The sequence below is a fragment of the Anguilla rostrata genome, chromosome 6, assembly GCF_018555375.3.
Source record: "Anguilla rostrata isolate EN2019 chromosome 6, ASM1855537v3, whole genome shotgun sequence".
Taxonomy (NCBI): Eukaryota; Metazoa; Chordata; class Actinopteri; order Anguilliformes; family Anguillidae; genus Anguilla; species Anguilla rostrata.
Window position 1 is genome coordinate 12,960,315 of NC_057938.1, and position 26,738 is coordinate 12,987,052.

The window sequence follows — 26,738 nt, forward strand, 5'->3', positions numbered from 1 at the left end:
AGTTGGAGATCATTTAGAAACCGCACAATGAATTGGTTAGTCCTGTAATGTTGGTACCAAAGACAGACAGAATCAGACAATTCTACAGTTCTTACTGAGCTGCATAAAAGTGATGAATATCCAGTAATGAAGGGTGTGATAGTTCAGCCTGCATGAAGCCCTGCCTATGTTACAGTGCCTGATGGTCCTCCATCCTCACCACATGTGGCTACTTACAAAGATGACATCATTTTGCATGGAATTGACCCGTAAAGTAGGCCACAAATTGTGTAGGTGGCACTGTGGTGGGAGAGGCTTACAACAGCCCTGTAGATGTGCCAACAAGTGTGGAATTTGGTTTATGCTGTCAGATGAGGAAATGTGTGAAGCCACAGCAGAAAAGGCTCTGGGCCATTCAGAGCTGGCCACAACCCACAATGAAGAGGCAGGTAAGAACCTTCACAGGGTTCACAAGCTATCAAAGGTTTTTTTATCAAACCATAGTCGCCCCCTCGCAAATTTCCTTAGCAGGATCCCATATTGAAAACAAGCAGCTCAGCATGGCGATGTGGACAGTCAGCAGAAGGCTTTCATACTCTGAAGGAGAACCTGTGCATGGTCCCACTGCTGATGATGCCAGAACTTACCTTGGAAATGGTGGCACAGACAGATGTGTCCTTGGCCTGTTGCAAAAGCATCAGATGTTAGAAAGTGTTTTTTGAGCTTGTAACAGTTTTTCTTGCCCTGGTTGGGTAAAGCACATTGCATGGCAGATGCCCTGTCAGAAGGGAATCCCTGTGGACATCATACGTCCCTGACATTCTGAGCTGGGTTGGTGGGAGGGGGTTTGTATGGCTTGTTTTGTATGTGTGTGTGTGTGTATATATATATATAAATATGTGTGTAAACACACACAGTGTAAGTATTTGGACAGTAACACACAGTGGCTGTGCACTCCAGCGCATTGGATTTGAAACAAAACAATGAATATGAGGTTAAAGTGCGGACTATCAGCTTCGATTTGTGGGTAGTTTTGTTGGGTGATCCACTGGGAGTTTTTTTGCCTCCTGTGATTGCTATTTGGGGGTTCAGGCCTGGTGTTTGCTCCATTTGCTATACAAATATCATTGAATTGAATTGAAAAATGTTTGAATTGCAGCCCTTTTATAAATAGTCCTCCCATTTTGGGGGACCAAAAGTAATTGGAAAATTTGCTGCTAAGTTGTTTCTTGGCCAGCTGTGTGTTGTCGTATTAGTTCATGCACAAGAATGCTAACAAAAGAAGTAGAGTTTATTCAAGGTGTCAAATTTGAATTTGGAATTTGTTGCTGTTGTCACTCATCATGAGGACCAAAGAAGAGTTCATGCCAGTAAAGCAGCCCATCATTGGGTGGAAAATTTCAAATAAATTGATCAGGGGCATCGGCAAAACATTGATCAAAAGATGCAAGATTTCACTGCTGAGCTCAGCAATAGCGAACAACCAGGTAGACCATGGAAGACCATTGTAGTGGATGAAGAGTGCTCAATTGTGAAGAAACAACGGTTTTAAATTGTCAAACAGAACAAGAACACTCCAGGATGTAGGCATAGATGTGTCAAAAACTACCATAAATAGAAGGCTACACCAGTGTAACCTCAGAGGATTCACCGCAAGGTGCAACCCACTGGTTTGCCTCAGGAACAGAATGGCCCAGTTTGCTAAAAAAAAAAGTACATTAAAAAAACTGCACTGTTCTGTAACAAAGTCTTATGGACAGATGGGACAAGTATTACCGTGTAGCAAATTGATGTAAAGAGGAAATTGTGGAGAAACAAACAAAGGAACTGCTCAAGATCCAAAGCTCCCCGGCATCTGTGGAACATGGTGGAGGTCGTGCTGTGGCTTGGGCATTTATGGCTGCCATTGGAACTGGCTCAATTGTTCGCAGTGGATCATGTGTCTGCTGATATCTGTAGCAGGATGAATTTCGAAGTGTACAGAAATATCTTATCTCCTCAGATCCAACCAAATACCTGAAAACTCATATGACACTTAACTTTTGCAGAAGAACAAGGACCCTCAACATAATTCTAAAGCAACCAAGGAGTTTTTCAGAGGCAAAAAGTGGAATGTTCTTGACTGACCCAGTCAATCACTCAACCTGAATGCAATTGAATATGTGTTTCACTTTGCTGAAGACAATACTGAAGGAAAAATGCCCCTGAAACCAACAGGCAATGGAGATGGCTGCAGTACTGGCCTGGCAGAGCATCACCAGGGAAGATACCCAGCGTCAGGTGATGTCAATGGATTGCAGACTGCAGGCCATCATCGAATGCAATGAATTTGCAAAAATAAAATAAAATAAAAAAAAGTACTAAATATTATTGTTCATTTGTCAGAGTACTTTTGGTTCCCATAAAAATGAACTGCAATTTCTACACTGTTCACCCAATATGGATCTAAATACCCTTAAATTAAAGCTGACGATCGGCACTTTAACCTCATATTGATTGTTTCATTTCTGATACAATGTGTTGGATTAAACAACAAAAAAATTGCGTCACTGTCCAAATATTTACGGACTGCAATGTCTGTGTGTGTGTGTGTGTGTGTTAAAAATCACATATATCTTGTTGGTTGAGTAGAGGTCCTTGTTTCTGGAAATCACAATTTACTGAAGCCAAAATCAATATTTTAGATGAGAAGACATTAAGGGTACACTCAGGCAAACTAAAAGAAAACCAGCCACTAGAGGGTAGTGTTATTTGTAATTTGTGTGCAGTAGATTTGCTTTTCATTTGTGGTCATTTTACATTTTCATTTTAACTACTTTTATTGCTTTGTATAATTTACTGGTTTTAGGCTATGCCTACAGTTTAGCATCAATTTATCATAACTCTAACCTTTTAAAATGTTTTTTAAGTCACTGTTTTGTTTTTATTCTAAGAGCGACTTGAAGAATGGAGGCTCATTAAATGTGTCTGTTCACAGGCTATACAGGCTGCTCTCCCGTGTGTACTTCTCTTTGTCAGTGGCATAGTCTAGGCCCATCCTAGTCACCCTGGCAGCCTGCTCCCTCTGTTTCTGTGCCTCCATCTTCATTGCCTCCCTCTCTTTCCTCTGCCATGGCTGGATGGGTGCAGACTCCTCCAGGACGATGGGGAATGTGGGTGGTGAGCAGTCGTCCGGGAGTAGGGCAGGGGAGGTGGGCCAACGGGAGGTACCGTGCTCCCATCTCCCGCGAATCTTGGCCTGTGAACGAGGGGCAGGCGTACTTCCGCGGGACCTCTCTCTTGCCAACTGTGGGGCGGAGCCAACTGGGGTGTTGCCAGAGCTACATCTTGGTACCAAACTTGGGGTGCTGACCCCAGGAAAGGTCTCGTTATCGACGCAGTGCTGGAATCCAGGCTCGCCCTCCCTCTTGCTTTTCCCTCTTTTATGCTTCTGTGGAGGCATGTGGTTGTCAGACCTGGCCACAAGCTTGTTGTTGACATCAGTTTCATGGGTGTGTTTGTGGAGCTGGAAGGGGCTGGACTTGCTGGTTTTATCCCCAAGGCGGTGGTAGACCCGGATGGACTCCGCTATGCGCTCATGCAGGTGGCTCTTGGGCGTGGTCACTTGGGGCTTGGCTCCTGCCTGCTCTGCCTTGCTTTGCCTTTTCCTCTCAGCAGAGGTGGCTGAGTGGCCCGCATCACCATCGACCCTTTCCTGCCCTGCGGGATTCCTGTTCGCACTGCCCCTTCCATCTACATCTGCCTTTGTCCTCCTCCTCTTCCTCATCCCTGGCGCCTTCTCTCTTTTTCTTGTTCGTCCCCTTTTTGTCGGCGCTGTCCTTTCCCTGTCCAGCTCTGCCTTGACCTCTTTTGCGGTGTCCACGCCAGTTAGGTTGCGCGGTTCAAAGAGGTTAGGCTCACCACTTTGGGCCTCAGGGTCACCACGGGCCTGGGTTGGAATCTGCTGCCTGGGTGCTGCTGTATCTCTGAGGATCGCTGTTTCAACACCATGACTGTCTTTCAAATCCATGTGATCTCTGAGCCCAAAGAGACAGGATTCGCTGGCATTCCCCAAGAGTTTGCAGGGCTCCTGTACGGACTGCATCACCTGGGGAGCTGCTCCACATACCATTCCCCTGACAGGAGCATAAGTGCTGATGGGCTGTGGTATGGGGGGTTGCACCCAGCCAGGCAGGGGCCTTAACGAGTAGATAAGAGCTTGGGGCTGCCATGGTGTCCAGTAGTTTGTCGGCATCACAAGGTGAGCGGGGCCATAATACCCTAGAAAAACAGTACAGGCTTTCCATTGATTGTATTTGATCCTCCATTTTTAACATACATATAAATCTTAGCAAAGGGTTTTTACAATAATGTTCAGTTATTGTCCAGCTGAGCAAAGTTTTAGAAATCTAGCTTTATGATTTATTGGCAAGCACACAGTATCATGCTAGCTCACAAGCATGGAGATGATGTGATTGAGCTCTATGAATTGTCATACTGTTTACTCACTGCTTAATTTCTAGGAGACACGGTGTACATTTGTTTGAGTCTCCATCAGTGTAATTTGACACAAATAGATCTACTATCTACTGTAGTTAACCTACTGGTTAATGTTTTACTTGTTTTACTTTTTTTAAGTGAGTAAAAATGCCATATATTAGTTAACCTGAAGATTAGCCCAACTCTGAAAGGGGGTGTTTATTAACAAACATATTTAAAAACTTTCCAGTAGAAAATCAATTTGCTGTATCACTGGAAGTGGTTGTAATCAAAGTAGTAGTTATCATCAAGAGATAATCAATATTTGGTCAACTGTTAAAAAATCTATCATTATCATACCAATACAATGTTAATTTTGCAGGTATAACAAACACTACAGTCCTATCCATACTCTACCAACATCAGCAAACTGTAATGTGATTGAGACAAGTTTTAGCAAATCATAATTTTTCAGGGCTTACTTACCCCTTGCTGAATTTAGATGTACGTTGTTGTTCATATGTAAATTGTTATTGTCAGTACTGTCTTTTCAACAGGAGGCAAACTTAATTGAAGATCGTTTTAAAACACTTTTACGATTTTAAATGCTTCTCAGTGTTCCACAGACTCTGTATCCCTCTGTGATGTCACAGAGACAAATGTACTTCTGGAATGCATTTATATTAGAAATGTATTTATAAATATACAATTTACCTCGTATCCATGCAACATTCATGATGTGCTTTATATGAGAGAGAATGTTTCCATGGAATCGGGATGCTTCCACTGATGTCACAATGACAGCTTAGAATGATTTCAGAAGCCAATCTGATCTAGGCCATGAGTTTTACTAGCTCCTTTCCTTTTGTTCCTGTGGTGCTGAGACTGGAAGAGGGTGATATTCTCGCTGTTTTCTACTGATTTCAAGTTAACATCTTGTTGAATGTCTTCTGTTCTGTAAATTATAAATTGTGAGCCTACATTCAATAAAGAATGTATGATTTCAATTGATTATTTTAATTGACTTCTGTTTTAATAAATTACTTAATCTTTAAGACCTAGTTACTGCAGACTGACCAAAAAAAATTGGTGATTTAATTCATAATTGTCATTTTCAATAATAATTGTTAAATTAAATCATGTAAAAAATATTTTATATGTAGGTGAAGTGAGAGGTTCTAACACATAGAGGTGTGGTCATTATTCACAGTGCTGGCAATAAAAAGGTTTTCTTATCTTAAATAAGAATTGCTTGAAGTAATAGGCCTGTGAGTGCTATGAGGTAGTTAAAATATGTATTAGTTGTTATATAAGAATATTTTATTTTATATTTTAAATGACTGTGCCAGCTATTGTTTTGCTTTTTAAATGTTTAGTTCTGTAGGTAGTCATTTTGTTAAATGTTTGAAATTATGAACGCATAGCAAGTTAGTATACAAATTTCCCTTTTGGAGTGCTCTTTTCAACTGGGATATGCACCATTGGGCAGCATAGAAAGATTTTGTTATTCACTGGCACATTTTGACATTTGGCAATGATGTGACTCATAACATTTTAATGTGTTTTCAGTCGCAGGATATAAACTTTGCCAGTTTATTTCAGTTCATATCAAAATTGCTAACAACATATTTTGCTACCAACATATTCATCACTTATGAAATGTCGGGTTTATGACGAAAGGCCAATCAGTGAGTAGTTGATTCTTCAAGGCATTTGGTGAATTAGTATCTAAGTGATTAATCATAGGTTAATTATTTTAGTGGCTTTTTTCAAAATTGTATTTTCAACAGAAAGTGGTTTCACAAAATACTTGAATTTACTTTTTTTATGTTCTATTGAGTCTGGGTGATACTGTGATGTCACAGTAACCCATCACGTGACCTAGTGATGTCAGAAGAATAACCGTACCAAAGTAAGAAGAAATGCATATTTTAGTCACGTTTTGTCTTTTAGTACTTGTGTTTATCCTTAGTTTATCTTTCGGAAATGTACATTGTAGTGATCCTGTATTTGCTGAAATTGATAAAGGCCACTTTGCAATGTCTGGATAGGAGCATACTAAATGTAATGTTATTGAAACCTATTTCATAAACTCCAGCTGCAAAAATGGACAAAATAAAAAATGTAAGCTGTTCATAGTTAGAAGCAATAGCCTGGTTTATAGAATATAAACAAATGTGAAATAGGTATAATAGCGAATCATGTAGAATACATGAAAATAATATTTGAATGAATATTCACCAACAGATTTGTTCCGCCTTACACACACGATCTTGTGTGTGTGTGACCTATTTTAAGGTGAGAGGTGCGATTCACAGGGGAATAAAATATATAGTGAAAATCCATGGTTAAAAAAATTTAATTTCCCCTTTTTCATCATAATAGACAGCCAGCAGTTCTCTACTGGATTTATGATATTTGGGAGGTGAGCAGCTGGTCGCTGATTATTTTTGGAAAGCAATTATGTCAACAGGGCACTGTTGTAGTCTCTTGAAGCACCCCCCGGCACACCTCTTCATCCGTTCTGTGTGCCCTTCAGTCAGCTGCCAGTGATGTAGTTTGAGGTTAGAGGACAGAGGGCATGGGTTGGTTGTGACAGAGCTGCTCGGTAAAAGTGTCAGATGTGTGCTGTGTGGATGTGACAGCTCTACTGTGGATTTGACTGGCCTTTTGGACAGAGGAGCACTGGCAATCCCACTGGAGGATGTGAAACTTCCCTGAACAGGACAGACTTTGGGTTAAAAAAAAAGAAAAGAATTTTCCATGTACTTGTCTGACTTGGCTCCTTATAGTCTGGAAGGACAAGTACCCAGAAACGATGCATCCATCTTAAGTCACATGACACAATATTTTACAATCTGTCCTCAAAGGGTATTTTAGGGTTTAGAGAATGCAGTCTAGGATATTGCACAGCCGAACAAGAATGAAGAACTGCTCATACAACGGAGCTTACTTTGTATCAGACAACCTTGAGAAAAGGCTATCTTCCAAACCAGTAAACCCTCTTTCAATTGCTGGGGAATGACCTTTTCCATTTGGTGGAAGTGTAGGTGTATATACCTGCTCCTGATGTTGTTTAAGTTGAAAGAGTATCCTTCATTATTTTCTAATAACAGTCGGTCCAGTGGTTACATATATACATACGTAGTATATACTTAATTTCCCCGGGGCGCATCTCCAGGTGTCTGCCAACCTGGGCTATAAGTCGCCTGTGACTCTGGCAATGGGCTGCACCCTTGGTATGAGTACCAGCTCAGGACCATTCTATGCCCTGGAAGACTTGGGGAAGTCATTGCTATTGCCAGCAGTCCATCCTTCATCCTTTCACCATGGTGAGTTGCCGTGATGATGGACACGGTTGATCCAGGGGTGTGCAGCCTGTGTGAATGCAGCTGCACCAGATACTAATGAGAAGGATTGATAGTTGACCTCCTTCCTTTCATCTGTGTTTTCGTTTTGTTGTTTTTTTTACTTTTTTGTGTAAGTAATCCTATTACCGTAGAGTCAAGACTCTTTCTGAAGTTCCAAAAATATATTTTATGGTAGATATTTATTATTTTTGGATTGTTTTGCGATGGTTAGGGTTAGGGTTTTCCCGTGAAGCAAATATGGAGCTGACAAAAGCCATAAAGTAAAAGGCCCCTCAATTTCTCACGATCACCTTGGGTAGAGTCCACTCTCTCATGAACAAGGTGTTCTTTGTTTTCGCTCAAGTTTGAGACCCATGGGAGTAAAACTATGAGACACATTTTGGCTCCTGCTGGACTAGGCTTAGAAGTTTATTGAGGGAGGAGGGGTGGTTGCTTTGAGAAAAGGTCACCAGCTATCAGAATTCATGTGCAGTTCCTCTCTGCCTCCCTGAGTTGTGCTGCTGCTCCACCCCTCATCCCTCTGACACATGAATGCTCCCATACCTGCTGTCAAACAGGTCATGAACCAATCAGTGTGCCGTCGGGCGGGGCTTCTGCTGTCGTGTGCACTGACTTCTGAAATTACATTCTGAGTGAATGGTGCGCCCAGGTGACATAACACTACAGCTTTGTTTCCCTTATAAATTTCCTCTTCGGGCATGAGAGGCAACTGGTTTTCCCTCTTTCAGAGGAGGTAGAGGAGGGGGGTGATGCCTCCTCTGTCCCTTAATATCGAGATGAGGAGAAGCGCAGATTCGAGATGCTAATGAATATTTCATTAGGGAGGATCCCGGCAATGAATGGAGCCAACAGAGCTCCAAACAGACACACTGTAACAGGGTGGGGATGATGGAGAGAGAGAAAGAGAGGGAGAGTGAGAGAGAGTGGGAGGGGGTAGGAAGAGAGCATGAGTGAGAGGAGAAGAGAGGGAGATACAGAGACTAGGGTGGGGAGGGGAGAGCGAGAGAGAGAGACCGAGAAAGGGGGTGGAGATAAGGGAGGGGGGAGAGAGGGAAAGAGCATGAGAGAGAGAGAGAGAGAGATAGAGAGAGACGGGGGAGGGGGGGAGCTAGCGGGGGGTTGAACGCGAGAAGATTATTCTCCCTCCCGCAGTAGTGTCTGCGCTCAGAACAGCCTTCGCTCAGAGCCCGTGCTGGAGTGGCTCCGGCGAAGTGTTGCGCCACAGCGGAGCATAGCCAGCGCCAGCGCCGCGTCACGCCGGCTCCCCGCTGCTCTCTCGCCCCGGCAACACCGCATGGCATAGGAGAGGGGGGCCCGCCCATCGCCAGACTCACCATGTCGGGGGCCGAACCCGGTCCGAGCGAGCCCAGGCCGGACCCCGCCGTCCGCACCTTCAAGGAGCACATGCGCCTGGAGCTGGAGCCCCCGAAACCGGCGGGGACGCGGGCCGGCTCCCCCAAAATCTCCCCCCGCAGCTCGCCGCGCTTCTTCAGGAAGCCGATGGTGAACAAGAGCATCCGGCAGCGCCGGCGCTTCACCGTCGCTCATACGTGGTAAGCGCGGGCACGCGGCGGGGCACAGGGGCGCGGGTGGCACCTTTTAGAGGGGTCCACCGGCGGGCGCCGGTTTTTGCTTAAGTGCCTCTCTCTGACCTTTCCCTGCAGTGATGAGGCATTAAGACTGCATGCGCAGGGAAGGGGCACGATCGCTGCCCTCAACTTATTCATCCTGAGCTGCTTTACCTGTGCGCCTGAATATGATACTTACCTGTGTGTGCTAATGTGGCTAACTCCGATGATTCACTGCTTTGGGGAGGTCTTTTAAGAGGTCTGAGCATAGCTGTTTGGCTACTGTAACTAGTTTAATCTGAGGGGTCTTTCTTTCTGCTTATTTGTGTTTTTAAATTTAACGGCTTTGCCTAGTGGTCTTGGCTTACCGATGAGTGTGTCCTGTTGGGTGCTCAGGTTATGAATTGGTGAAAATGACAGTTTTTTTTACCAGTGTCAATAAACAGTGTGTTGTTTTGTGCATTTGTGTGTGGAAATGCAGCTTCTTGTTGCTTTTGGATATAGATTGACCTAGTAATCATTGACCGCAAATACATATGTAAAAGTGCACTGAAAAATCATTGAAAATGTTATGTAGGCATTTTTGTCCACATACACAAACATGTGCTTGTGTGTGTGTGTGTGTGTATACTCACACGTACACATATTTGCATGAAATCAAGTTGTCCTAAACATGCATTTGCATGAATTTTAATTGTTTTGCTGCACAGGTAGAGGGAGCAGCCATTGGCTTTTGAATACCTTGAGGAGAGTTCCTGTTCATAGTTTCTGAATAATCGTTTAATCCATTTAGAAGAAAGTATTGTTAATTGCTGGTCGTTCTGGCTAAATTTTGTTTTTATTTTCTTTGCTTAATGAAAGAGTCGTGACTGTCCGCTTTATTTTTAGATTGCTAATATGAGCCTCTTGAAAGTCTGTGTTTAAGTGTGTGAAATTGTTTGGCAACAAACCTGAATTGCAACTAACAGCAATCGATATAAATGGGGAGCCACCACCCATCCGCACATAAACACAAACAGAAACGCATGCATTTTCCTGAGCTAGATCCATTTAGTGAATTGGGGTTGTTGATGAAGAACAATTTTAGCTTTGTTGATTTATATTAGCAATGCATTCTGCAAAATTATTTTAAAGCAGTGCCTATGTGTGTTTGTATATATGTGTGTGTGTGTGTGTGGGGGGGGGGTGCAGATGAAGACTTTTATGCCATATTATTTTGTGTGTCTGTATGTGTGTGTGCGCGTGCGTGTGTGTGCGTGCGCGCATTCTGTGTCGAAATGACAAAAGTGGGTAAGGGAGCTGCAGCTACTGATGTTGAAACCAGTTCATTCCAGTCTGCGTGGTTTTCCAGCTGGGTGATGGGGGTTCCGTGGATTACAACACTGACCTGGCGAAGCCACCCTGGGCCTCAGGCTCGGCTCTCGCCGGTTACTGCGCGCTGGCGTCTCTTTGAGCGGACACAGAAGGAACTGATGTGGCGTAGGAGGCAATCACAGCTCCCAAGCATCGACAAACAGGCAGGGCGACCCCCGGGAGCTGACAACATCAGCATCAAAGGAGCGGGTCTGCAGGAAGCGGGGTGGAGAAACACCCGTCTCCCGCTCCCGCTTGATCATGAGAGTTGACGCGCGCATCGGCGCTTTCCGCGCTTTTGCACGTCTTTGTTACGGAGGAAAACCCCGGTGAAAGCTTTGGCTGCGCGGTGGCCACCGTTACAGGCTACTTTCCTTCTCGTGTAACGTAATTGTCTCGAGTTAGGAACGTATTGAGGTCTGGCGGTATGGGCCTCCATTGGACAGGCTTTCAGTCAGCGCCCCTGGACGTCCTGTACAGAATGCAGGCTTCTCTACTTTAAATGTCAGGTCATTAGCTTACACATTTAGCATTGATCTTGCAGTCTGTATCCCATTATCGACTGTTATATTGTATAGGGGCAACCTCAAATGTTTAAAAAAAACAAAAAAAACTGTTATTACCTTTTTGCTCTGTATAATTCCTAAATAATGACATAAACGCATAACTACGTTGGTGCTGCTGATATGCCCTGTTCTTTCTTTCGTCTCGCTCTATCGAACAGCTCAATCTCTGGAACATTTCAGGGGAGTGGGCAATAGGAGACTCGATGTGCACACAGATCATTTTCCAGGTGCGCAGACACGATACTAAATGCGGATTAAAAACCTGCTGGATGAGGTGGCTTAGATATCGGAGCTCAACAATAGCCTAGTTACACAGGAAGTGGCGTCCCAGGCTCTTTGAAATGAGGGCTTAACTGTTCGCCAGTGCAGTCTCTGATCCTCCGAGCGCTCGCCCTCGGCACAGATCAGGAGCGATAGCCGAGTTAGCGATAGCTCTGACGTCAGCCGCCGTCCTGGGGGAGGGGAGAGAAGGGGGGAAGGGGAGGGAAGGGGGGGGGGGTAGACTTGATTCTCCAGTAACCCATCACCTTGCTGTTGTTCCAAAGTATAGTAATTGCTTTTATACCATTTTGGGGACATCCTCAAGGTTTTGTGCTGAAGATCTGGGCAGTGTCTGTCAGTACCCATGATCCTTTTTTGCATGGGAGCTTCCTTTCTCTGCCTGGCACTTTGGTGGGGAGGCTTGGAGGGGGGGGGGTGGGGGGTATGTCAGTAATGTTAGGTAATTACCTCTGGAAATAGCCTCAGAGAGAACTGGTGCATGAAGGCAATGCAAGGGGGACCAGGCAGCCGAGCAGAAGACGTCTCTAAAACGCTTCCCCCTTGCCTCTCATCGTGGGAGCGGAAGAGACTACAGCAGCGGGGGCCAAGATCAGGGCGGGAGCGCTAGGCCAGGGCATCTACAACATTATTTCACATAATATTCATTAATGTTTCTTAACCTCAGGGCATCTCTCTCCTGTCTCATGTCTTGCCTTAAGCTCTATCTCCCTCTTTCTTATTCTTTTATCTTCTTTCCCCCCCTCTCCCTTGTATCTCTTTTTCTATCACAACCCCCACAAGATTCCTGTGTGTTCCTTATCTGAGCAATTGGGGATCTGCCCCTTGCTGTCAGTCCCTGCGCGTCCATTATCTGATCAGCTCGGGTTCTGTTCTGTTCTGTAGGTCGCTTCATGTTCGTCGCCTGAACATTATTTCATATGACTAAAGTTCCTAAAGTTTCCTTCAGTTCCCTATGAATATAAATGAAACCCCTGTGCTTTCCATAGTCTTCCCTCACCAAACACCATGCGCTTTCTTCCCTCTGGGAGTTTCACTGTCAGTTCGCTCTCCATCTTTTTTCATTGCTCCGTGGGCAAACAAATCATCACTGCGAGCCAGCCGTTGCATAAGTGTTCTTTTTTTAAACAAAAAAAACTCACTTTGCCCTCCCCCCCCGCCACCACCAATTCCTCTCAGATCATTAGTTATTTTGAGTTTCAACATGGGTTAAGAATGTCCATCTTAATCAGTGGGACAGTTTGAGACAGCATGATTCTGGAGAGCCATTGACGTGCTGGATGTCTGAGCCCAACAATACGGTATGGAGTTTTGGTCTCTGGGGAAAGCAGTTACTGTGAGACGAGGTAGTATTTTTTGGAAAAACACCTGGGTGTCCCAACCATCAAATCAATTAATACTATATAATTGTCAGATAATAAAATTACATATGAGAAATTTTTACATTTATTTTGTGTTGTATTTTATGACTATAGATTCAGAAGATTTATTATTCTCAGAGGCACCTAGCCTAAGGCTTCGCCCCATTAACCTGATTGATGGTTTTGTTGATACCAAAGCCTGCCTTGTTCCCTCTGACACTAAAATAAATCGCTGTCTTCTCACTTTACTACACTATTTCTGTTTTATTTATGTTGAAGTCAGTTTGCTTTCATGTTGGCAAGTTTAGATTAAGTTTTAAACATTTTTAAGATAAAGGAACCTAAGGAATTTTGTGCTTGTTGTGCAAAAATTTAAATTGTGAAGAAGCAGGAGGTGAATATCTAGAATTCAGTCTTGTTGATGCGAAGCAAGAGTTATAGCAATGGGAGTCACAGTAATGACAGGGCTATTAGTTAGGTACTGTAACTGCTGACTCAATAGATTTATTCCTCATAATTCTGTTTCCTGCAAAGCACCCTTTTAGTCAGCACCTTGTTTGATAGTCTACATTATGTTAATGTTCTAACTATCGAGAAACAGACTAGAATAAAGTGGACTGTGTCCACCTACTTGGACATATTCTTGACATTTGAGTGTTCATGTGTGTGTACACTTGTGGCTATCGACATACAGCGGGGCAGGGGAAAGAAAACGATTGCAGGGCGTCTGATTTCTCTTGCAAGCTCCAGGAATATGATTTGTGAGATGTTTTGCCAGAAATAAATTGTAATTCTTTTGTGAAATGCTCCAAGAACAGAGGGAGAGCAAAAATGATTGTATCTTGTAGATTAGCTTGAATGTTTCATTTTTCATGAAAAACTGCAACAGCCCCTGTTTTGTTGTCTCCTCTACAATCAGTTCTTTTTTTATTAAGGTAGCCTTGCTGTGGAATTGTGGGGCAGTCCCTGTGATTATGGTACATTTTCATGCTTTCCATTTCTGGAACATTGGATTTGACTGGTTGAGGCAGTTCCTATGTTACTGAATCACTGCAGACAGATAGAGAAATTGACATTTTGCGTCATGCGGGTGCAGTGCTGTGAAGGCGTTGCACATTAACAGTTCTGAGATTGAAATCCGTATTCACCACCCAAGATGGAAGGGCATCAAGATGGGAGGGTCATCACCACCCTGGTGCCACCGAATCAGGTGTGCTGGATACCTTGGGAGAGGAACTTGTGCCTGCAGTACCTGCAGATGTTTTTCAACCTTGGTTCATGGTGTAGTAGATTAGATTAAGGAAATTATGTATTTCTAACTCACACTAGTGAGTTATTTACAGTGCAGTCCATACGTATTAGGACAGTTGTTGTTTTGGCTCTGTACTCCAGCACATTGGATTTTAAATGAAGCAATGGATATGAGGTTAAAGTAAAAACTGTGACTAATTATGCAATGACACATAGCTGGCCAAGAAACAGCTGAGCTGCCAGTTGTCCAGTTACTTTTCATCCCAAAATGGGGGACTATGTATAAAAAGGGCTGTTATTCCTACAGTACATGGATCACTCGATATAGGTGTAATTTCCCTCAGATTAAAGCTGACTTTACTCATATTCTTTGTTTCATTTCAAATCCTGTGTGCTGGAGTACAGAGCCAAAACAACAAAACCTGTATCACCGTCCTAATACTTACGGACTGCACCGTATAAATACGGGGAAGCATACAAATCGAGAGAAACTCTTTGTAAATTCAAAAATGTTGCAAAATATGTTTTTGTGGCCTATTTTGTAGCTGGAATGATTTCATTTTCCTCTACTGAGGAGTGGGGGGAAATGGAGACCTGTTTAGGTGACAGGAAAGTGCCGTAAGTAGTTCCCCCATGCTGCGATGATTTCACTTTTCGTGCAGACAGCCATATTTATCAAATTGGGGGCGAAACCCTTCTTCCTCCATGCTGTGTCACATGCTTTCCGTGGTGAAAATCTTTCTCTCTATTGCGCCCTTGAGCTTGGTGGATAATGTGTCTCCTGATATCTTCCAGTTTGTGAAGTCCCTTCCCGTAGAGTATGTGCCAGTTGGTGGTGCATCCTGCGCTCTATCACCTTCCAAAAGAACCCTCTCACACTGGAAAATTGCACTTAAAAGGGAGGTGATATTTTAGAGAATGCCCGAACTTCCTGCACCTTCGTGGGGACTGCAGTCCTCAGCAAAAGCACCATTTTGTCTTCCCCAACAAGCTTTTCAAATGATTGGAGACTGAATTCCTTCATTTATTTCACCAAGGGGTTGATCCAGTCCCTGATGTTGGCCCTGTCCCTGCTACTAATTTCTGTTACATCATAGAAGTATGATTAATGCTTTGAAGTGCAATTTCATTTTGCTTTATTTTAAACTTTAATGTTCAAACCAAGTGCATTGTATTTGGGCGCAACTGGAATATCCATTTGTATCTGGAGTAACTGATTGTGATGAGATGAAGACAGACACGCTAATGAAACCCTTCGTCCCTGGGTGATGCTACAGCTAAATACGGGCCACCCTGAAGGACTGCTGTTCTGAGCTGGCAGGAGTGTTTTTAGACTGTTGATATGATGCTGAGTTAATGCTGTGCAATGGCTTCTGCATTGTACAGACAACATAAGTTAAAAGTGTGGGTCTCCGCTAGATGATCTAATAATAATAACCATAATAAGCATGATGATTGTCATTCTTGTTACTATTATTATTGGATTGCTGATATTATCACCATCATAAGTTAACATAATCATCATCTATCAATCATCCATTGTCATGTCCATTATGTCTATTTGCCCATTTGATTTCTGGAACAGATTTTCCAATCAAAGCTGATCATATTAGTATATGTTAAATTAATATTTTCAAGCTGAGTTAACATGACATGATGCAAATACAAATAAATGCATGGATTACTAAAATATCTCCAAACCATACCTTCATATCGACATAGAACACCGTCTAAGCTTTTGTTTAGAAACGTGCCTATATGCAAGAATTACATGCTTAATTGGTTTATAAAAATCCTTTATGTACACTGTTTACACACCACCTTCCTGAGGTATTGGGATGTTAAAAGACCCACGCAATTATACTGTTGTGAATAGTTTTGTACAGTGTGAGCACACATCATTTTATTGAGAGGGATAGGAAGAGTGTTCATAGTATGACTAAATAAGTATCACAGAACCCTACATAAAAACAATTATATCGTGGTTTGTATCCATGTGTTCCTCATCTTCTAACAGTACCATTTCATTATTAATGTATTTTAAAGATTTTCCTTCTTTGACTGGAAAGTAAATAAAATAAAATGCACTACTTTTGTACATGTACTTTTCATGTGTATAAATGTGAATTGCTAGAAAATCCAGCTGCATTTCAGTTCTAGGCTTGTTTGGTTTATTTTCATTTTCAGGACATTTAGAATACTTCTTGTGAGATACCATGTTATACAGAGATTCAGACCGTAAGAATTTTATGACCATTAATGTGTTGGGATGGAGGAGTGGTGGCAGTACCCTTTGCTATGGAAACAATGCGAAGATGGTAATCAGTGTCAATTAAATGTGCTTGGCGACCAACATCTCTATAGTAACCTGGACCGTTGAAGGCAGAGTGAGTGTAATGTCTGGATGTGTATTCAACGTTTACATTCCCAGAGCTTTGGAATAGGGTCCATTTTTGGGAGTCCCTTTATGCTAGATATATATTTGTATGTATATTTGTGTTTGAATTCTAAAAGGCTCAACTCCAATGTTAACACATTTCAGTTCTGTTTAACTTATTGCTTTGAAAGTCCTTGTTCTGCAGCATACTCGTTGAACTGATGATGGTCTGGATTCATAAATTTCCTCTATGTGCCTAGGACCTTGCTCTTTACAATCTAGTAACCATTGCCATTGGAACAATTGATTGATTTGAAATTTGATTTCTGAGCTGGCCTAAGGAAAATGGATCTGGTTCCTCCAAACATTTCTTTGTATATCTTCCACCAAGGAACGTTTTTTTTTTGCCACTGCCAGCCTAGGCTTGTTTTTTGTGGGGGTTAGACTGGGATCTGCTGTAAAGAGAAAGACTTTTAAGAGGAAAACAGGAATAAAGCTTGCTTGAATTCTGCCTCTCAATGTCAAGCAGTTTGCAGCTAGATCAAACCCATACCTTGTAGCAGTATAACTTGGTTGTCTGCTGCGTACTTGTTCGGCATTTTATTTTTCCCTGTGCTGCCTACATTTCTCCTGCCCCCAGGTTAATCTTTGGATTCAAGTGGAGAGCATGACATACCTAGTGCATCTTTTCAAGTGTTAGTTATGATGCAGTAGGTGCTGCAGAGGGTTTACCTGCTGCATAAGTTGGGGAGGTCGCCCTGATAAATGGAAAATACCATTGCTGCCATTGCCAAGTGATGGTAGGGGAGATCAGAGGGAGCACCAACCCGCGTTCAGCTGTTTCTTCTCTGGCACTCGGAACGCGGTCTCAACCACAGGGTTGGAGGTTCAAATCCTCGGTGGAGGGGACCCTGCTATTGTCTTGTATGAACAGTGTCCTCAATGTGCTAAGATAACATGCTAAATGTAGCTTGTGAAATGTGAAGTTTGATTATGCGCAACATTTCTGACAGAAACAGTGATTACCTGTTAGGCAAAACTACCTCTTTTGAACATATGCACATGTGTGAAACAGAACCGTAGAAGAGATACCCACAGCGTGCACTACTGTAGATCAGAGACCACAGTGTGCACTACTGTAGATCAGAGACCCACAGTGCGCACTACTGTAGATCAGAGACCCACAGTGCACACTGGTGTAGATCAGAGACCCACAGTGCGTAATGCTGTAGATGAGATCCATGGTGGCCATTGCTGAACTGAACCCTTTCTATGAAGTGAATGCTGATGGGATTCTTGGCTTTTAAGTGGAAAGCCTTGTCTGCTCTTCTGTGCCACAATTCTAAAATGGAGAGACACATAATTGCCCAACAGTTCAGGTGTCAATCACCATCAGTGTGATGGAGGCCTCAAGGACCTGGCGTCTGCCAGTCCCTGTTAGTCACCGTCTCACGGCACAGCTGTCTCCGCCTCCGCAGTCCCTACCGCCTCCAGAGCACATCCATCTGCTCGGCCCCCTGCCACCTCAGCTAGTCACATCTCCCCTGCTAGTATGCCCGTTGCATTTCTGAAGACGTTTTTCTGAAAACATTTGAAATATGGTTTTCAGGCTATACCAAGCACCTTCAGTTTTTTTATGGAATACTACCCACAGTTTGCTTTTTTCATTATTTACCAGGTATTCACAGTTGTGGGTTTGGGGGTATGCAATGCACAGCACCACAAGCACTTTCATACAGAAGTGCACTGCAGTCCCTAAGTATATGGACAGCAGCACAATTTTTGTCATTTTGGCTCTATACTGCAGTACATTGGATTTGAAATGAAACTATGAATGTGAGGTTAAAGTGCAGCCTGTTCGTTTAAATTAGTACATCTATATTGGGTGATCCATGTAGGAATTACAGTGCTTTTTATTTGTAGTTCTTCCATTATAGGGGTCCAAAAGTAATTGGACAGCAACAGGATGAATTCAGAAGTGTACATAAACATCTTATCTGCTCAATTCTAGCAAAATGTCTCAAAACTCATTGGACAGTGCTTTACCTTGCAGCGGGACAATGACCAGAAACATATCGCTAAAACAACCAAGGATTTTTTCAGGGCCAAAAAGTAGAATGTTCTTGACAGGCCAAGTCAATCACCCAGCCTGAATTCAATTGAACATGCCTTTCACTGGCTGAAGACAAGCCTGAAGGCAAGCATCACCAGTGTCTGGTGATGCCTATGGATCACAGATTTCAGGCAGTCATTGAATGTAAATAACTTGCAACAAGTACAAAATATGAGGACTTTTAATTATATTTGCAATAATTTTAGGATTTAAGGGTGCTATCAAAGATTATCCATGTTTGGACTTACCTTAAAAGTGCCTTTAGAAGTTGCGTAATAGGTGCTTGCTATGTCAAACCCCCAGTTTAGAATGTGCAACTTCTTCTGGCTTTTTTTCACTATAGCACTTAACTGTTGCAAGTAGGCTATACATTATTGAGAAGAACACATTTCTGCAGTGCCTACATAGTGCCCATCTCAGGTAGTTTTTTAAATAAGGTTGACAGGCTGTCTTTGCCTGTGTTCCCTTCAGGGATGGTGGTGACACTGCTGAAATTCTGTCCGAGTTCTGTCAGGTACTTTTGGTCCCCTAAAATGGGGGAACTATATATAAAGAGGGCTGTAAGTCCAGTGGCTACCTAATGGCCATTTCAATTAGTTTGTGTAGAAGTTTGACAGGCTGTCTCTGATTATCTTCGCTTCAGAGATGATGGTGAGATGTTCTGTCTGAGTTTCAGACCATTTGCTGCTGCCAGAAAAGTATTTTTTGAAAATCTAAGACTCCGTTGTCTTTGCTACTGTTCCATTTTAAACCAAAATGACATGTCCAAGGAAATTGGGTGACTGTGGCAAAAAAAGAAAAAAGGTTAAAGGGAAAGAAATAATGATTGATTTATCCTCCGAAATGGGTGCCTCATTTACGCTTTGCGTCTCTCTTGGAGAGCAGGCTGTCGGACCTTTTCAGGGGCCGCCAGACCCAACGGTCCCACATGTAAGGCAGCCTGCTGTAAAAGACAAGCTTATTTGATTCTGAGGGGCCTTGGTTTGTAAACCCACTCCGTCAAATACCATGCAGGACAAACAAGTACCACCACCATCCATGGTGCTATAGCTGTACGTTGCCAAGGGAATTATATCCTTCAGAATGCCAGGGCTAATTATTTTGGCCATTGACTGCCTTCCCTTTAACAGTATAGGATAGCCTTTGCTGCTGTTATCATTAAGCTGAGATAGGGACGTGTTGTAAATGTCACAACAACAACAGTGATTGGCTAATCCAGTCAAAGAGACTGTGTCCCTCCTGTATAGTGTATGAGCAGTAGCTAGACTGTAGCAAATGGAGATTGACACATTAGTTTTCGTAGCAATTATATCAGTGGATTAACACAGGGCATATGTCAACTTCATAATTGTGTTAGACCATATTAAACTGACGCAAACTGTTTTAGTTGCTCAAAAGCTCTCTGCTACAATTAGATTGAAGAACACAAGATAACTTATGTCCTTTCAGTAAAAACAAAGGAGGGAATGGTGATGTTGCTCTTGAAGATTATTAATCAGCTATGTATGCAACTTATTATCCCATAGATACTGTATTTTGCTCTTGAGAAACAATTGTTTTCATACGATAAAGATTATATGTTGGCTCTGCTTTTCAGTTTGATGTTTTTTTTTTTTTTTGATGGATTTCTGGCTGTTCAGCTTTTGTTCATTCTTTTTGCTCCTGTGGCATATCAATACCTACCACCTGCATGACCCCCTCCCCAATCCCCCCCTTTTATCAAAAATGTTTTCATTGCTTTTAAAATTGGTTGCCGATTTTGTGTCTACAAACTAGACACTCAGATGATTGCTTTCAGGCTATTTGTCTGGCCAATGATACCTCATTTCACAGGTCGCGCAACCAAGAATTCCTGTGCCTGTTTCAGAGGGATGCATTCATTAATTTCACTGTACTTTATTTGAGATTTGCTTCCTCTGTTATTTCCCTGCTTTTGTAGATCAGTGGAGTTGATGTGGCTTTAAATTTGATTTTTTTTGTTTGGGTTTATGAAATATTTTGACGCGTGAGGAAGCCTGAAGACCCGATGCGGGCTGAGGAAGATCAAGTGACCGGGGTGTTCTTGCTGTCGCATCATGAATTTCCTAAAATAACATTAAGTATTACTGTGCCCTTTATCTCTGAATTATATGAAATGTGAATCGGTGATTAAACTTGCATAGAGGTTGGGTCTGCATCATATGAGCCTGTTATAGTTATTATGGTAGATGCATGTGACACTGTTGTTTTTCTCCGGTGCGGAGGAGATGGATGTGACCTGAATGGAATGATTTTGTTAATGTTCTCAGGCTGTTTGCTGCCATTCACTGGACAGGTGGACAGAGTTCCTGCTGCAGGCTTGTTAGCAGCAGTCAGACTAGGTACAGAGGTACTAATGAGGTGGCAAAACCATGCAATGCATTTCTGTCATTGAAAATTATTCTATCTAGTCTATAGTAATTATTCTATGCACTGAAGCCTGTTAGACAGTACTGGTTTGCGTATTGCTGACAAGGAGGATAAATGCTTTTAGGAGTAATTTGAATGCTGTTAAAGGAAGTACTGCAATGCATTTAATGGAATGGCAGTACAGTTCATCATTAGCTTTTAGCAATGCTTCATTACACAGTGTGACAAAATGTGACTTCTCTCACATCGTGCGCCTGTTTTAACTGACTAAGGTGTGCTGCCCACAAGTGTTGACCGGAGGGGTCATGGCCCAGGTAGAGCAGTGAATGAGCATTGTCCCTGCCTTCGCCTGACTCCCAGCAGTGTGTGTTTCAAACAGGGATGCTCGGCTGGCTCTATTACCAGGGTGCATGGGGTGTCTAAGAAACATTCTCTGGGCTCTCTTTGAAATGCATTTACCAGAAATACATGACGTGCTTTCAAAGGTCAGAACTTCTGCTTTGTGGGAAAAACATTTTTTTTTCACGTTATGGGTCAACTTACGGATCTTTAATTCGCAATTCGTACTACATGTTTAAATTGAGGGGGTCAGTTCCCATGTTGGTTTTAATGTGTTTCTGTAACGTGTGCCATTATCAGTCAATGGTATTCCTCTACATATGGAGATTTAACATTTCCTTTAGGATTCAGTGTCCTTCAGGCATCCGTGTTTCATTCTGAGGAAATAGACAGTCAACATAGAAAATATAGGAAGAAAAAATCTACTACCCTCAAATAGAATACTCTAATTAGCTGTTAAATCTGGGCTAGCATGCTTCTAAAATAATCTGTGTTAACATTCAGCCCCCACACAAGTGTTAAGTTGATGTTATAAAGTGTTTCTTGTAGGAGGGGGCCTGTCTATCTTAAGTGTGATTCTGGCCAAATTTCTGTGCTTGGAGGTGGTATGGTTTGTCAGACTTTCACTCTGAATGTGACGGATGATTAAAGATGCTCTTGCTGCCAGCGTTGGAAATCCAAAATCCAAAAAATGCGTGGCATCCAAAAAGTCGTTCAGCGGGACTGACTTTTGTCTGGTGCTGTGACATTTTGCCATCCAGCAAAGCGACTCATTCTTTGGCAGCCAGGAAAGCAAACTAATGATCCAGGAATGTTAATCATCACGGTGAACATGCAGAGTGCGGTGGGTTGTGGTGTTGTGGTGTTGTGCTGTCACACGCCTGTGGTGACTAGCCCCCCCCCCCCCCCCCCCCCCCCCAAGCCAAGCCTTCTTTTATGTTTTTTCCATAGGCGCTGACAATTGCTTGGGATTTTCTCGTCTCACAATCACTCATAGTTCTCATAATCACTGTTTTTAATCGTCTGTTTTCTGAATTTCACCACCTTTCCCTAAAAATGACTTTTGAATTCCTCTGTCACCTATAGATCTGCATGCATTTTTTTCCCTCAGAAATGCACTTTAGGGATTTCTCATACATTTCCTTCATTTGGCGGAAAATTTGAAACCCTGCAATGTAAAATGCAGGTTTACCCTTAGTATTTTTACCCCTGGCAGCTGAATTACTTGCTTAATGGTGGCTTAGGTTCCACCTGGGTCACATCAGAATGATTCAGGAAGCCCACATTGGCAAAATGTATGGATCCTTTCAACCGTAAATTCTTAGGTACACTTTTTCTTGTTCCTGTGACATAGTCTAGGCTGTTTAACAACAGCTTACAGGGGGGCTACAGGGACTTGGACGGCCTGATGAGAAGTGGAAATGAGGTGAATCGCTTGAGCGGCAAAGCATTAAGCAGGAGACGTTGCCTGCTGTGACTGCATGAACAGGACTGAATCTGGGTACACGTGCTTGTGTTTGTTAAACATACCGGTTTAAAGTGACCCTCTCATCTGAAATGAACGGGACTGTAAATATTGGGTTTTTTCTTATTGTCGCCGATGGGAGATGGGGCTTCGGCTGCAGCTGTGGTTAATGTTCAGATTGGTCTGTGAGCTCTGCCTCACTGTTGGGTGCTCTCAGTAGTGCTACAGCTGCAAATGGAGGAAGCTAAACGGGGTAGTGTGCTCAGCACAATGATTTTTAAATGCCTTTTTGAGTGACACGTCCCAGTTGGAAATCATGTGTCCCACAACCCCAGGGCTGTTAATTTCAATAGCGCTCCACAGTGCCGGTTCTGCACAGATTCCCTCCCTTTAGAATATGTTTTATTGAGCGGATTCTGTGAACAGGGTGAGCTGAACTATTCAGATGATGTACAGAATATATAATATAATAAAAGTGAAATTATCAGTACTTTACTGCAAGCTACTGAAAATATGCTGATATAAATGTAGCCTATGCAGTAAATTAACAGGAATTCAGGCAAATGGAGGGAACCACCCTCTCTGTGCTGCTCAAGATGTTTGGCGTCAGCTGTAGCTGCGTCCCACTCCTGCGCTTGTCTTTCAACGTCTGCCGTGTCAGAGCAAGCGGAACGCGAGATTGACGTGCGCCTCCCCAGATCGGAGCGGCATTTCACTTTCCTAAATGGAGGAGTGAAGAGTGGCCCGTGGAGGCGGCGTGATTGGCGCGCGAGCTGTTGAGCCATCAGCTTCACCAGAACGTGGCGTGGGCAAGACAGGGGCCTTCAGCAATTGGTTCATCTCAGTCCATGGGCTTAGCAATACGGAGTTGTCAGTCTTCTCTGCACAAAGGGACTGTTTCTGTCACTCCTGTCTGTCACTCTGTAGACGTTCTCTGTGACACCGCAAAAGTAAATCTCAACTAATAAGGATCTACAACTGACAGATCCGTTGACCTTCACAGCATGAACATCTGATTGGGTGCAACTTATTTATTTGTTTTCAGAGCCTGTGGTTCTTTGCTGTTATTTGTTTAGTCTATTTTAATGCTCATTAGGGATAGTTTTTGTTATTGTTTTTATAACTTTGTCTAATGCAGAATTGGTTAGGTGACAGGTTGTGAATTCTGCACTTCTCACACTTGCTGTCTGTCTCGAGACTGTACTTTTCACCTCTATGGAATTACTGCACTTTGAGCTATGTGCTTGTCTCCAACATCATCTGCTAAATGGCAGTAAATAGAAGTGAAGTAGAAAGCTGCACAGGTTAAATTAAAAATTTGGGATACTGAATTTGAACCAGTGTGAGTACATACAACAAGTGGACTGGTCTGAGTGAGTGTGGCAAATTGCTTGAAGGAAATGTTTGTGTGTTTTTGCAGGAACTGCGAAGCTGACGCTGTTGTTTCCATGGGGTGCATCTTCTATTAAAGATAGAAGATGCACCCCATCTTTATTAAAGCAAGCTCTGCACTACCATAAATAATTTTATATTACATTTATATCACAATGTGTGTTTACGAAAAAATTGCTATTACGCAATGCCTTTCATAAATGAAGAGGACAATGTTGTGCCGAAATACTTATGGAAACACGCATTTCCATAATCAACCAGTCCCATCCACACAACACTTTTCTTCTTCCCATTCAATCACAAGCACACATCACCAATGGAGCCCCTTTTTAAACCATCAATCAGACCTCTCAGTGCTGCTGATTGCCTGCGCTGCTTTGCATGCTTCACTGCTGCTGCTCAGAATTGCGCTCACCCTCCACCACCCCAGCACCACCTGTTGTTTGGATCTGCTTCTAGATACTGGGGGGGGGGGTGGTTTCTGATATTTACCCATGTGCAGTGCTCCCTGTTAGATAGGGTATTGCACACTGGTGCGTGCACTAATACCTGAAGCAGCTACATTCAAACCAAAAATGTGTTTGCATATTCATGTAAATATTTAAATATTTAATCTAAATGCATGAGTTATCCCGACTGAATGCATATTCTTGTAGTTCCGATGGATTTCAGAACATAACATTGAACTCTGATTTATCCTTGGAATAGCCAGCTCAACCGTGTCATCGTAGCTTGTATGAACTGTAGACTGTTGTCTGTTTGCTGCAAAGTTGTCTGTCAACGCAGCTTGCTGTGAACAGTAAACTGGCCACCGTCCTGCGGATTTCAGCATTCTCTGAGCTTGCCGTTTCACAGAAGGCTCAATGGCTTTTTGCACTTTTCTGTCCTGTGTGAGACCCGGTTTGGGGTGCACCGGTGAGGTGCGCTGCAGCCAAAGGTTTGGTGGCGGTTTTCAGGACAACTGGTGAGCATTAGACACGATTATAGTTGGCTTTTGCACAAGTTGTTCTTGCAAAACCCTTCTCTTGTCCAAGTGCAGAAAAAAACAGAATTATGCATGAGTGGCTTCGTAGGCGATTGAGAGCGCGTGAGTAACTGAACAGTTCCCTCAGTGAGCTGAATGTTTCGCTCAAGTGTGCTTAAAACGGTGGGTGACTAATAGAAAGGCTGCCTTAAATATGTTGCCTCTTACTATACGCTACAGTGCGGCTATTTTAACCTCTTATTTGCAGTGGAGGGGAAATAAAGGCTCAGTTTGCTTTGCGTCAAATCCAGATGAGGTCCTTGGATACGGTTACCAGAGCAACAAGAGACTTCTGAACACCTTCCTTTTGGCTGCACGAGCTGGCAATCGTCACCCGGGTGGATGAGTGGTGGAGGCACACAGTCCTTGTTATGTTGCCACGATCTGGGGTGATACAGGTCCTGTTCTGTCCTCTGGGCTCGCTTGCATCCGGATGGCTCTCAAACTGGACCTACAGCACACACATTCTGGGTTTCCAGAATTTTCAGCGCCAACTCGGAGTTCAGTACGGATTTATTGGGGTTTACTGTGTAGCTCATTTTGTGAGGCGAGGTAAACAACTGACGCATTGCACACCAGCCAAACAACGCTGAAATTCCTTTGACTGAGCCATCATGCAAAGAATGAAGGGCTGTCATTAGCCAGAAGGAATTAGTCATACACAATGACAACACATTTCTTGATCGGTCATTTTCCCCACCTGTTCGATGGTCTGTCTGACTTCAGAAATATTTGGTAATGTCTTTAATATGAGTACTACTGTCGCATATAGCAAGTGTTTTCTTTTAGACAGAGTAGCCTAAACAGAACTGCTTTCCAATGTCTACGCTTATTCTGTCCCTCTAGGGTCATGTGATGCACTTGGCTGTGGAAAAAGTCCCCCCTCACATTGCTTACAATAATTGTGAAAGGGAACTTCTAGGTCCAGATTGAGACTAACCACAACACCCTTTGATGTCAACTTTGTAAGAGTTATTGTCTTCTGTCTTCATGCCTGGACTTCTAAATGAAATTTCCATCTTAAGAGAAATAATTACATTGTACAGAGTTATATTGTTACCGCAGTCTGCTGAGCATCAAACCAAGCCTGATGAATTGCTTGGTCAGGAATAAAATAAGAGTATTTATTAATAATATTCTAACATATAGATTGGATCATTTAATGCCTCCAGTTCAGTTTAGAGTCTTCTTCTTGGTGGCATAAATTAACTGGCTGTGGTCTCTCTTGTGATATTATCCTTCTTAGTTAGGCATTAAGATGTTAAGCTTTACATTGTACTGTAATTAATATTGGATGTGGCAGGGAGAGTTCCAGAATGCTAGGGGGTGAATTTAGCTTGATGAGAAATGCGCAGATCTTCATGTCAGCAGTAGTAGCCAGCTCTGTGGACTCTCGCAGCTGAAGTTACATCGCAATGAACTATCACATTCCTATGCCCCAGAAGCTGGAGTCG

At 42.9% G+C, this 26,738-nt stretch overlaps 1 protein-coding gene across 2 annotated transcripts in view; it reads left to right on the forward strand.

The window, feature by feature from the left end:
- The window catches only part of LOC135256556 (3',5'-cyclic-AMP phosphodiesterase 4B-like), a 90,553-nt gene that overhangs the window by 13,317 nt on the left and 50,498 nt on the right, over window positions 1-26,738 (forward strand). The window contains exon 1 of one of the 2 annotated variants that reach the window (XM_064338439.1): window positions 8,940-9,361. The exons of the other annotated variant lie outside the window; for it this stretch is intronic. Within the exon in view, the coding sequence (XP_064194509.1) occupies window positions 9,144-9,361 (218 nt within the window). The 5' untranslated portion in view covers window positions 8,940-9,143. Of the gene's footprint in view, window positions 1-8,939; window positions 9,362-26,738 lie in introns of those variants that run through there. 2 annotated transcript variants of the gene reach the window in all.